The sequence below is a fragment of the Chrysochloris asiatica genome, unplaced genomic scaffold (genome assembly GCF_000296735.1).
Source record: "Chrysochloris asiatica unplaced genomic scaffold, ChrAsi1.0 scaffold00173, whole genome shotgun sequence".
Lineage (NCBI taxonomy): Eukaryota > Metazoa > Chordata > Mammalia > Afrosoricida > Chrysochloridae > Chrysochloris > Chrysochloris asiatica.
The window spans coordinates 2,303,654-2,317,835 of NW_006408691.1; the positions used below are offsets into that span (position 1 = coordinate 2,303,654).

The following is a 14,182-nucleotide window of genomic DNA, read 5'->3' on the forward strand; positions in this document are numbered from 1 at the left end:
CCCCAACGAGATGGATTGGCCAAGTGGCAGCATCGATGGACTCAAGCGTGGCAACAGTAGTGAAGTTGACCCAGGATTGGGCAGTGTTTTGTTCTGCTGTGCATAAGGTCGCTATGGGTCAGTACCAACTCGATGGCACCTAACAACAACAACAGCTTTTAAATGAGTTTAAAAATGATACTCCATAAAATGACATGCCACTACTGATCCGTCTGTTTGTTGTACTGTGGTGGCATGTGTATTGCTGTGATTCTGGAAGCTATGCCACTGGTATTTTAAATACCAGCAGGGTCATCCATGGTAGACATGTTTCAGCTGAGCTTCCAGACTCAGACAGACTAGGAAAAAGGAGTTGGGGACTACTTCTGAATGTTTAACTACTGAAAACCTTATGAATAGTAATGGAACATGGTCAGATATAGTGCCAGAAGGTGGAAACATTATGAAGAGCACCAGAATATTGTCAGATATAGTGCCAGAAGATGAGCCTCTCTGGTTGGAAGGAATTCAAAATACAACTAGGGAAGAGCTGCTTCCTCAAAACAGACAACCACAATGATGATAATGGAGTAACGCTTTGGGGATCTTCATCTGCTGAGGGGGCACTGCTCAAAATGAGGAGAAACAGCTGAAAACATCCATTAATAATCAGAATATGGAATGTAAGAAGTATGAATCTAGGAAAATTGGAAGTTGCCAAAAATGAAATGGAATGCATAAACATTGATATCCTAGGCATTAGTGGACTGAAATGGACTGGTTTTGGCCATTTTGAATCTGACAATCATATGGTTTACTATGCTGGGAATGAAAACAGAGGAATGGTGTTGCATTTATCATCAAAAAGAACATACCAAGATCTGTCTTGAAGTACAACGCAGTCTGTGATAGGATAATATCCATGTACCAGTAGGGAAGACCAGCTAATACCACTATTATTAACATTTACTCACCAACCACTTAAGGCAGTGACAATGAAATTGAAGAAGTCTACCAACTTCTTCAGTCTGAAATGAATTAAACATGCAATTAAGATGTATTGATAATTACTGGTGATTGGAATGTGATGGTTGGAAACAAAGAGGAAGAATCAGTAGTTGGAAAATATGAGTTTGGTGATAGAAATGATGCTGGAGGTCTCATGATAGAATTTTGCAAAACCAATGACTTAATTATTCATTGCAAATACTTTTTTTTAAAATGACATAAAAGGGGACTCACCAGATGGACTAACTGCACAGGAATCAAATTGACTACATCTGTAGGAAGAGATGATGAAAAAGCTCAATATCATTAGCTAAAACAAGGCTGACTATGGAACAGACCGTCAGTTGCTCATATGAAAGTTCAGGCTGAAGCTGAAGAAAATGAAAACAAGTCCAAGAGAAACAAAATGTGACCTTGGACATAGCCCCTCTCTTGAATTTAGACAATATCTCAAGACAGATTTGATACATTAGACACTAATGACTGAAGACCAGAAAAGCTGTGGAATGACATCAAGAACATCATATAGGAAGAAAGTAAAAAATATGAAAGAAACAAAAAACCAAAATGTCAGAAGAGACTCTGAAATTTGCTCTCCAGTGTAGACACGGTAAAGTGAGTGGAAGAAATGAGGATAGCAAAGAGCTGAATAGAAAATTTCATAGGGCAGCTCTAGAAGACAAAGCCAAGTATTATAATGAAATGTGCAAAGACCTAGAGTTAGAAAATCCAAAGGGAAGAACACAATCAGCATTTCTCAAACTGAAAGAACTGAAGAAAAAAATTCAAGTCTTGACTTGAAATATTGAAGGATTCTCTGGGCAAAATATTGAACGATACAGAAAACATCAAAAGAAGATAGAAGGCATTCATAGAGTCACTGTACAAAAAAGAAATGGTCAATGTTCAACCATTTCAAAAGGCAGCATATGATTAAGAACTGATGGTACAGAAGGGAAAAGTCAAAGGTGCACTGAAAATACTGGCAAAAACAAGGCTCCAGGAATTGATGGATACAAATTGAAATCTTTCAATAAAGTGATGCAACACTGGAGGTGCTCACTCATCTATGCCAAGAAATTGGGAAGACCTGGCCAACTGACTGGAAGAGACCCAGACGGTGCTCATTCCAAAGAGAGGTGACCTAACAAATACTGAAATAATTTAACAACATCATTAGTATCTTACGAAAGTAAAATTTTGCTGAAGATAATTTTTAAATGGATGCAACAGTACATCGACAGAGAACTTCCAGAAGTTCAAGTAAGATTCAGATGAGGATGTGGAATAGGGGATATCATTGCTGATGTCAGATGGATCTTGGCTAAAGCAGATGATACCAGAAAGATATTTACTTGTGCTTTATTGACTAAGCAAAGGTTTCAACAGTGTGAATCATGACAAGTATGGATAACATTGAGAAGAATGGGTATTCCAGAAAACATAATTGTGCTCATGAAGAACTTATACTTAGACCATGAGGCAGCTGTTCGAACACAACAAGGGGATACTGAATGGCTTAAAATCAGGAAAGGTTTGTGCCTTAAAATACAAAGCATTGTATGAATACCATACTTATTCAATATGTATGATGAGCAAATAATCCAGATTATATGAAGAAGAATGTGGCATCAGGATTGGAGGAAGACTCATTAACAACCTGTGATATGCAGATGATACAACCTTGCTTGTTGGAAGTGAAGAGGACTTCAAATACTTACTGATGAAGATCAAAGACTACAGCCTTCAGTATGGATTGCACCTCAATGTAAAGAAAACAAAAATCCTCACCACTGGACTGCTAAATAACATCATGATAAATGGAGAAAAGATTGATGTTTTCAAAGTCTTCATTTTGCATGGGTCTACTCAGGAGTCCTGGTGTGGAGCTGTGGGTTAATACACCAGACTGCAAAGCCGTTTGAATTGCAAGGTTGGCGGTGCAAACTCACCAGCAGCTCCTCGGAAACCCTATACAGGGTCGTTATGTGTCGGAACTGACTCGATGACAGTTAACAACAACAACAACCTACAATCAGCGCTCATGGAAGCAGCATCCAAGAAATCAAATGATGTATTGCATTAGGCAAATCTGCTACACAATACCTCTTTAAAGTGTGCAAGAGCAAAGATATCAGTTTGAGGACTAAGGTGTGCCTGACCCAAGCCATGGTATTTTCAATAGTTTTATATGCATGTAAAAGTTGGACAATGAAGAAGGAAGACTGTAGAAGAATTGATGCATTTGAGTTATGGTGTTGCTGGAAAAGAATTTTTTTTTTAAAGAATTTTGAAAGTTCTATGAACTGCCAGAAGAACTAACAAAGCTGTGTTGGAAAAGTACAGCCAGAGTGCTCCATAGAAGCCAGAACGGTAAGACTTTGTTTGTCATACTTCAGACATGTTATCAGAAGGGACTAGTCCCTAAAGAAAGGCATCATGCTTGATAGAATTGAGTGTCAGCCAAAAAGAGGAAGACACTCTCAATGAGATGGATTGGCACAGTGGCAGCAGTGATGTGCGCAAGTGTAACAACAGTTGTGAGGATGGCTTCAAACAGGGCAGTGTTTCATTCTGTTGTGCATACGGCTGCTACAAGTTGGAACCGACTCTACAGCACGTAACAACAACAGCAGAATAAAATAATAATTATGAAAATAGTTTTTGGCCTTCTAAGGGTAGCTATGGGTCGGAATTGACTCGACGACACTTAACAACAACAACCTATAAAGAGTCCTGGCGTGACACTGTAGGATAAGCACAGACTACTAATCACACCCACCAGCTACCCCTTGGTAACTCTCTGCAGGGTTGCTATGAAAGTGATCTGACTCAACAACATTTAACAGCAATAACATATAAAAATATAAGGAGCGCTGGTAGCATAGTGGTTACAAATTGGGTTGCTAACCTCACAGTCAGCAGTTCGAAACTACCAGCTGTTCTGCAGGAGAAAGATGAGGCTTTCTGCTCTCATAAAGATTTATAGCCTCGGAAACCCTGTGTAGGGTCTCTATGAGTCGGAACTGACTCCCTGGTACATAACCACAACAACATATAATCATATATATATATATATATATATATATATAATAATAAAACCACACAGGAAAAGGGATGAAATTGTACTGGAGCACAGTTCCTATACAGTAATGGAATTGTTAGTATTAATCTAAAATATTTTGTGATAAATACATGTTGTAATAGCTAGAGCAACCAGTAGGAAAGCAATTAAAAAATATAGTAAAAAGGAAAAAGACACTAAAGTGGTACACTAAAAATTAAGTAAATTAAAAATTTCTAAAGAAAGCAGGGAAAAAGGTATGAGACACATAGAAACAACACGTAGAGAACACATAAAACTAACCATATTAATAATTACACTAAATGTCAGTGGATTAAATATTCCAATACAAAGGAAAAGATTTATCAGACTGGATTTTTAAAAGGCCAACTATAGGCTGTCTGACAGAGACACACTTTAGATTCATGGAAACACGTTGAAAGTAAAAGAATACAAGAATACATACCATGCAAACAGTAACCATAAGCAAGTTGGAATGGCTATACGAATTGCAGTGAGGTGAATTACTTAAGATGGCCCTACCAGTGATAGTCTTTGTAACTCCCACCAAATGACTGTTGTTTTTAAGTGCTTTTTGATTCAGTTTTGACTCATAGCGACCCTGTAATAGGGTTTCCAAGGAGCAGTTCGTGGGTTTGAACTGAGGGCCTTGTGGTTGGGACTATGCAAATGAGGTGATTTGGGCCCATAAAGAGTATTGGATAGCTTATTAATAATGGAAATAAGATGCATGGCACACTTGTGGGAGTGAGACCATGCAAATTAGGTACCTGGAACCTCAGGAGGAGATTGACCAGTTTTGTTAACCCACTAGCCTTAAAATGACCCATCCCAGAAGCAGACAAGGGGACCTAGTGACATCAAGAAAGAAGAGTTGGGAGTGGAATGTGTCCTCTGGACACAGGGTCTCTGTGCTAGGAACCTCCTAGACCCAGGTTACACAAGAGCTGTAACACTGGAGACATTGAGAAGCAGTGGCAGGCACATGGTGGCAGCAAAAGCAGCAAAACCAAGAAACGGACAGTAGACACAACAGTGAGTTTCCTGACTCACAGAGTGAGGAAGATGAGTGCTTTGGGGCAGGAGGCTTGTTGGTGGAGTCAGGTGCCCCTGGGCACTTGATGGATCTGGGTTTGCTGACTCACAGAGCAACAGAACAGAGCACCTTCAAGTTGAGGCTTACTGTGGAGTAGGGTGTCTCCAGGTACTTATTAGTGGAGCTAAAGAGTTTTACAACACTCTCCTGAGTAGGGCAGAGCCAGGACAAGGGGCCAAGGGCCAGAGAGAGAGACCTGCCTACAGGCATAACTAAGCATATCTAAAGCTAAATTGTGGTGCTGTAGAATAAGCCTTGGTGTGTCACTGTAGGTTAATGCGCTAGGCCACAAGAGCAGTTTGAACCGCAGGGTCAGTGGTTCAAACTCATCAACTGCAACTTAGAAACCCTATAAAGGGTCACTGTGAATCAGGACTGACTCAACAGCACTTAACAACAACAACAACAAGGATAAATCCTGGTGTGGCACTTTGGGAGAAAGCACTGGTCCGCAAGGTCAGTTTGAACCACAAGGTTGGCAGTTCAAACTCACCTGCCACTCCTTGGAAACCCTACACAGGGTCACTTTGAGTTGAAACTGACTCAATGATACTTAATAACAACAATAACAGAATAAGCACTACACAGCTAACCATAAGCTAACTGCAACGTTGGTAGTTCAAACCCACACACCACTCCTTAGGGTCGCTGAGTTGAGTTGGAACTGACTCAATGGCACTTAACAACAACAACAACTTCCCTAATAAACCCCATAATGTTTGTTTGGGTTAGTGCTGTTCAGTCAGTTCCAACCCATCAAAATCGACCCTGTATAGGGTTTCCAAGGAGCAGCTGGTGAGCTTGAATCACCGACCTTGCAGTTCAAACTGACTGCAGTCTGGTGCATTAACCCACAGAGCCACACCAGGACCCCTGTGAGGTCCATGTGGTCACTGTAATGAATTATTGAACCTAACAGAAAAGTAGCATCATTTCCATCACCAAGGCCATATTTTCCAAGTACTGACCCTTCCTTTGTTTCCAACTTTCATACTCCAATCACCAGTAATTATCAATGCATCTGGAGTGCATGTGTGATCAATTTCAGATTGAGGAAAGTTGATAGAATGCTTCAATTTCATCATCACTACCCAGTGATGAAATTTTAAATAATAGTGGTCATTAACTGGTCTTTCTTGTAGGTGTATGAATACTATCCTATCACAAGCAGCATTGTATTTCAAGATAGATCTTGAGATGTTCTTTTTGATGGTGAATGTGATACTATTTCTTTTCAATTTGACATTCCCAGCATAGTAAACCATACAACTGTCAGATTCAAAATGGCCAACACAGTCCACTTCAGCTCACTAATGCCTAGGATATCAATCTTTATGCATTCCATTTTATTTTTCAACAACTTCCAATTTTCGTAGATTCACCCTTCATTATGTCTGACGTTCCAGTTATTAATGGGTATTTGCAGCTATTTCTTCTCATTTTGAGTTGTGCCCCATCAGCAAATGAAGGTCCCCAAAACTTTTTTTCCATTCACATCATTATGGTTAACTATTATAAGGAGGCAGATCTTCCCCAGTTGAATTTTGAGTGCCTTCCAAACTGAGGGGCTCATCTTTTAGCACTGTATCGGACAATGTTCTGTTGTTATTCATAAGGATTTTAGTGGCTAACCATGAAGAAACGGTTCACCTCTCTTTCTTCCTAGTCTGTCTCAGTCTGGAAGCTTCACTGAAACCTGTCTACCATGGGTGACCTTGCCAATATTTAAAATCCCAGTGGCATAGCTTCCAACATCACAGCAACATGTAAGCCACCACAGTGCTACAAACTGACAGATGAGTGGTGGAGTTATTAATAATCAACTCTAATTATATCTTTGAATGTAAATTAATAATAAAGTGATTCATTATTAACAGTGATTTATTGATAATTCTAACTAACTAAATTTAAACCTTGTGAATTGAACATTATTAAACACTGGTGAGAGAAAGTAAAGATCCAAATAAATAGAGAGGTATTTCAGTTGGAAGTCTCAATACTAGTAAGATAATCACATTTCCTCCTGATAGATTTGATACAATTCCTATCAAAATTCTAGCAGATTTTTTTGTGTGTGGATTCCCACCCCCGCCACACACAAAGTAGACAGGGATGGGCAACTTGGACATTGGCTACCCAAAATTGGGGGTGGGGGGCTACAAAGGCAAGAAGTGACTGGCTTACAAGCTTTCAAGAGGGAACCTAGACCCAGAGGGCCTGGAGGAAGGTAAAATCTCCAGTGTGTAGTATTCAATCTGACTAGCCGGTGCTGATGCAATGAAATACAGACGGGTCTCTTGTGATACAATAATGAGTAACTGTTATCAGGACTGATTGTGAGGGTTGGAAATGTAAAGGTAGACGTTTTATAGCAAGGAGGGGAGTGATTAACTTTTCAGTCTAGGAACGGAGATCCCTAGGACCATCAAGGGAGAAGAGCAGAGAGCGGGACCCTACCCAGAGAAGCAGTGATGCCTGAAATGGAGCCAGAGATGATGACGTGGAGCAATGGAGCAGCTGGAGACTTTAGATCCAGAGAGGGAGAGCGACTGTGTGCTGAAGACCTGGGGGGCATGGAAGGATTGCATGGAGGGGATTGTAACCATGGCAATGAGACGATATACGATAGAATGAATGTAAAACTAATGTTCTCCCATGTAAACTATCACATAATTCACAATAAATAATTTAAGAAAAAAAAATTTATATGAAAATGCAAAAGTCCCAGAATAGTCAAAATAATTTTGACAAAGAACAAAATTGGAGGATTGTCCAATATCAAAACATATCATAATTAAGACAATGGGGTTCTGGTATAAGGGCAGACCTATAGACTCATGGAATGGAATGAAGACTCCAGACATACACCCTTACCTTTATGGTCAACTGAGTGTCAAAAGTGCCAACCAAAAGTGCCAATGCAATTCAATGGGACACAGTCAGTCTGCGACAAATGGTTCTGGGATCAATGGATACCCACATACAAAAAAGATGATTTTAGATTTTCATCTTAGCTGAAAAAAATTAACTCAAAATAGATCACATATCTAAATGTAAGAATAAAAACTTTAAAACATCTATAAAAACACAGGAGAAAATCATTGGGACCTTTGCTTAGGCAAAGGATTCTTGGGTACAATAAACAATAGTTCTGTTTCCTTTTGCACTTCAAAGGGAGAAGATATTTTCAAAGATAAGATCTAATAAAGGACTTGGATCCAGGATGTTTAGAGAATGTGTATAGCTCAAAATAAGAAGACAACTCAAAATATGCAAATAGGAAAAGTGAAAAGACAAGATGGCTAATTGTTGTGGTGACGTGCTGCCGTCTGACTCGTACTGACCGTGTCTAGGATTTCTAAGGGTGGCTGCTGCATTTGAACCGCTGACTTCGTGGTTCAAACTGACCTTGTGGTCTAGTGCATTTTCCTGCAGCACCACCTCAGGACCCCTAATGGCTAACAAGCACATGAAAAGATGGTCAATATCAAAACCACATTGTGATACAACAGTGAATAATTGTTATCAGGACTGCTTGTGAGGCTTGGAAATGTAAAGGTAGACATTTTGTAGCAAAGAGGGGAGCTATTAACTTTTCAGTCTAGGAGCGGAGGTCCCTGGAACCATCAAGGGAGAAGAGCGGAGAGTGGGACTCTACCCAGAGAAACAGTGATGCCTGAGATGGAGGCAGAGATGATGATGTGGAGAGATGGAGCAGCTGGGGACTTTAGACCCAGAGAGGGAGAGGGGCTGTGTGCTCATGACCAGGGGCAGGCTTGTAAGGTATACCCTTTGGTTGGTTGATGATGCATGGAGGGGATTGTAAACATGGCAATGAAACGATATACGATAGGATGAATGTAAAACTAATGTTCTCCCATGTAAACTATCACATAATTCACAATAAAACATTTAAAAAAAACCCACCACATTGAGATACCACTTCACACCCACTAGGATGGTTGTCATCTAACAGCAGTGGAGGACAATTCAAGGTGTTGAGGGTTTGGAGAAACAGGAGCCTCGTGTGCTGTTGATGGGAATGTGAAACAGCACCACCCCTTTGGAAGACAGTTTGACAGTTTCTTTAAAAGTCGAATATAAATATGCCATAAACTAAAACCAAACCTATTGCCAAGGAGGCGATTTTGACTCATAGCCACTCTTATCGCATGGAGTATAACTGTTCCCTAGAGTTTCCGAGGTTGTCATTCTTTATAGAAGCACACTACCTCATCTTTCTCACTAGGAGTGGGTTTCAAGTGGCTGGTGGGTTTGAACTGCTGATCTTTTGGCTAGCAGCCTAACACTTAACCCACTGTAGCACCCACCCACTGTCATGGAGCTGATTCTGATTTATATCCACCTGGTGTAGGGTTTCTAAGGCTGTAAATCTCTATGGGAGTAGACAGCCTCCTCTTTCTCCCTCGGAGTGGCTGGCTGTTGGGTTTGTACTGCCAACTTTGTGGTTATTCAACTGTGCCACCAGGGCTCCTTAGTGTACCACCAAAACAGAAACCAAACCCACTGACCTCAAGTTGATTCTGACTCATAGAGACCCTATATTGGGTTTCCAAGGCTGTAGATCTTTATGGGAGCAGACAGCCTCATTTTTCTTGGAGCAGCTGGTAGATTTCAACAGTCGACCTGGTGGTTAAAAGTGCGGTGCTTATCCTATAGTGCCACTGTTGTTATTAAGTGCTGCCAAGTCAGTTCCGACTTACAGTGACCCTGTATAGGGTTTCTGAGGAGTGGTTGGTGCGTTTTAACTGCAGACCTTTTGGTTGGTTGTTGTTGTTAAGTGCTGTCAAGTTGGTTGTGACCTATAGCAAACCCTGTATAGGGTTTTCAAAAAGCTGCTGGTAAGCTTGAACCGCAGACTTTGAGGTTCATCCTCACCAGCCTCCTTAAATCTACCATATGATCCAACAATTTCACACTTCAAGATCTACCCAAGAGAAACTAAAATCTATGCCTTCACAAAAAATTTACACATGAATGTTCATAGCAATGTTATCCCTAATAGCCCAAATCTGCAAACAACTCACCAATTGGCACTCAGTGTGGAAACTCGTGAAGTCACTGCCCCTCACTGTAAGTGGTGCCAGTTGGTGACCCCCACACTGGGCTGAGTACCAGGCCGTGCAGCCCAGCCCTGGTTCTGCCCTCTGCTCCAGTTCCCCACAGTGCCTCCTCTCTCATAGTGGGTGCCATGGCATGCCCCGACTGAAAAGTGTGTGTGTGTGGGGGGTAGTAACGAGTTAACAGACTGGGTGACACAACTGCCTTGGAGTCCTCTCCCCCATGCCCTGCCCTCCTGCTGTTGTTGCTGCAGACCCTGGAGTCATTTTGGTCTCACCCCCCACCCCCCACCCCAGTGACACCTCTGAATGGATGAATGGATAGACAAAATATAGTATCAGTATAATGGTCCAAAGTTGGCACTTCAAACCCACCAAACCCTCCTTGGAAACCCTATATCGGGTCACTATGATTTGGAACTGACTTGAGAGCATACAACAACAACTTATCAATAAAAAAGAAATGAAGTTCTGATACTCGCTACAACATGGATGAACGTCAAAGATACAAAGCTAAGTGAAAGAAGCCAGATACAAAAGGCCACGTGTCATAGGATTCTGTTTGTATGAAATGTCCAGAAAAGGCAAATCCATAGAGACAGAAAGTAGGTTAGTGCTTGCCTGAGGCTGGGGTGGGAACAAGGATTAACTGCTAGCAGGAAGCCAGGATCTGTCCTAACACCAAGCTGTAGTGAAGGCTGCCCCACTGCAAATTTACTAAAAATCACTGAATCACTTAATGTGGGTGATTTTTATGGTATGTAAATGATGCCACAATAAAGTTGTTAAAATAAACCAATTGTGACTAAATAGATTTGATGTATGCCGCCCATCACGACTTTCTAGTTAGAGCTTGAATGGAGATGAACTCACTTATGGTAAGGATCCTGGGCACGGTTTATTAGCAGGGCGATCCGCCCCAGTGATGGCACAGGGGCTCGGCAGCCTGGCTGCCATGACTATGTGCCAACCTCTCCAGGCACTTTTGGCACCCTGAAGAGAAGGGTTTAGGGAATCATCTCGTCCATTCTTCTGTATGGAATCATGGGTGGTTTAATGACCTTAATAACAGCCCAGACAGATGGGAATCTGTTTTTCTTTCATTACCTCCAAAGGGACAATGCGAATCCCTCCCGTTGACAGGCAGGGCCACCGGCCACCCACACTCACACAGCCTTGATCCACACACGGTTATGGACAGTGTCTGGACGGTCTTCTGCAAGATGCGTGAGGACTGAGGGTGGCTGAGAATGCACATGTCACACAAGTAGCCCCCATGCACATCCATGCATCTGTGCACACGCTCACATGTGTGTGGACATGCAGCATCAGCACATGAACACACACGCATAAGCATAGCTGCCCCACCAGTGGGAAAGCTTAAGTGCTCGTCTGAGAAGCCTCTGGCAAGTTCACAGAACCTCCAGAACAAGGTCACCACAAGGTCACAGGGGAGTCTGGAATGCTAGCAGCCGAACATGATGTCGTGTCCAGCTTTTACTACCTCTGAGGCTGACACATGCTGACCTCACCATTTCGGATGGCGGCCTACAGATGCTCACCCTTGGCCAACTTGCCATCTTCCTGATGCAGCTGGACGTTCAACATGAGCATGGCTCCTTGGACCAGGTCCACCACCTCTGGGCCTTCAATCATGATCTTCGTGGCCTGTGCTACAGGAGAGCAGAGAGGCTTCAGTGGGTGGCTGGGGATGCCCTGGGGGTGCCAGGAGTTGAGCGGGCCAAGCGTTGATCGGCACCATGTGCTGTCCCCCTCCTAATCAAAGGAATTCCCTGGGGCCTCTCTCCACCAAGGACCTCACCCTTTCATAACGGTGGGGAGAGCTTTGGTATGGACACAGCTGTCCACACATGTAGCTGACCATAGAGGCCTCAGGAGCAAGGAGCCACTTAGGTTGTCATTAAAGTTCAGGTTGTAGCAAGTTTGCACAGAAGTAGCTCCAGCTGGGTCAGCTGCAGCTAGCTAAGGTGATTCATTTCGGAATTGAAAGGATTCTATTGAAAAGAGGCCTCAGAGAGGCACTAACGGTGGAGAGAGAGGCAACTAGCACTGGAGGGGCGTGTGGGCTTACTGTGCGGTGGAATGTTCCGGCATGTCTCCCCGCAGGCCAGGCTGGGCCCAACATTCCCTGCAGCTGAGTCAGGGGTGCAAGGGGAAAGGCTGTGTGGGGACGTCAGAAGGGGCCCATGTCTGGCCAGCACAACCAAGTGGTTAGGGGCATCTCTGTGGCTCAGTGTCAGAGCTGGTGCTATCAGGGTCCCCCCCACTGTCTGCCCCCAAATCCCCACTCCCGTTTCTGACTTGCCTCTTGACTCTGGTAAAGCACATGGAAGGGCCTTAGAAGTCTGATGTGCAGTCTCCACACTATCCACAGAGGCCTAGTGGGCAGGGCTGCACAGGTATGTGGACAGGGTCGCACACAGGCATGGTCGCACGGATTCACTGCGACTCCCTGTGCTCCCAGACGCCAGAGTCCCACCTGGTCCAGCAGGGGGCGGTATGAGCTGAGAGCAGTAGTTATGTGTGAATCCTGCTTGGTGGTGGTGGGCACTCAAGTACAGAGGCATGGCCCCAGGGCTCACGGGCACATGGGGGCACAGGACCATGCCCAGAGTCACTGCCTGAGCAGCCCCAAGTGGGGGTCTGTAGGAGGGCTCATGTCCATGGTCAAGTGAACCACTGGATAGTCACCCTTGCCTTGGCATCTGGTAGGAAGCTGCCCAGGTGCCACTGTGAGCACAAAGGGAGGGACAGCAGACTGGACCACAAGCAGATCTCCAGCAGCAGTCCCTGCCCCTCGGTAGCCCCCTGCTCTACAGTGGCCTCCATGACACAGTAGTACTATTAGGAAGAAAGAGTGATGAACTACTACTTAATCTTTAGTGACTGAAAACCTTACGAATAGCAGAGAAACACTGTCAGATATAGTGCCGGAAAATGAGCCCCTCAGGTTAGAAGGCACTCAAAATGCGACTGGGGAAGAACTGCCTCCTCAAAGTAGAGTTGACCGTGATGACGCGAATGGAGTAAAGCTCATGGGAGAAGAGCCCACGGGACCTTCATGTGCTAATGGGGCACAACGCAAAATGAAGAGAAACAGCTGTAAACATCCATTGAAAATCGGAACATGGAATGTACGAAGTATGAATCTGGGAAAATTGGAAGTTGTCAAAAATGAAATGGAACACATAAACATTGATATATTACACATTAGTGAGCTGAAATGGACTGGTATTGGCCATTTTGAATCTGACAACCACATGGTTTACTATGCAAGAATGACAAATTGAACAGGAATGGTGTTACATTCATCGTCAAAAAGAACATATCTAGATCAGTCATGAGGTACAATGTGGTCTGTGATAGGATAATATCCATGTGCCTACAGGGAAGACCAGTTAATACCACTATTATTCAAATTTATGCACCAACCACTAAAGCCAGTGAGTATGCAATAGAAGAATTCTACCAATTTCTTCAATCTGAAATTGATCAAACATGCAATCAAGATGTATTGATCATTACTGGTGACTGGAATGCAAACGTTGGGAGCAAAGAGGAAGGATCAGTGGATGGAAAATATGGCCTTTGTGATAGAAATGATGCTGGAGAACGCATGATAGAATTCTGCAAAATCAATGATTTGTTCATTTCAAATACCTTCTTCAGACAGCACAAGAGACAGCTATACACATGGACCTCACCAGATGGAATACATAGAAATCAAATTGACTACATCTGCGGAAAGAGATGATGGAAAAGCTCCATGTCATCAGTCAAAACAAGGCCAGGGGCAGACTGTGGAACAAACTACCAATTGCTCATATGCAAATTCAAACTGAATCTGAAGAAAATGAAAACAAGTCCACAAGAGCCAAAATATGACCTTGAATATATCCCACCTGAATTTAG

The 14,182-nt window shown here is 42.9% G+C and overlaps 1 protein-coding gene across 1 annotated transcript in view; it reads right to left on the bottom strand.

Annotated features, from left to right (window-relative positions):
• MORN1 (MORN repeat containing 1) overlaps nt 1-14,182 on the bottom strand; it is a 112,384-nt gene that overhangs the window by 68,209 nt on the left and 29,993 nt on the right. The window contains exon 9 of the mRNA XM_006871778.1: nt 11,812-11,922. Coding sequence (XP_006871840.1) covers nt 11,812-11,922 — 111 coding nt within the window. The remainder of the gene's footprint in view (nt 1-11,811; nt 11,923-14,182) is intronic.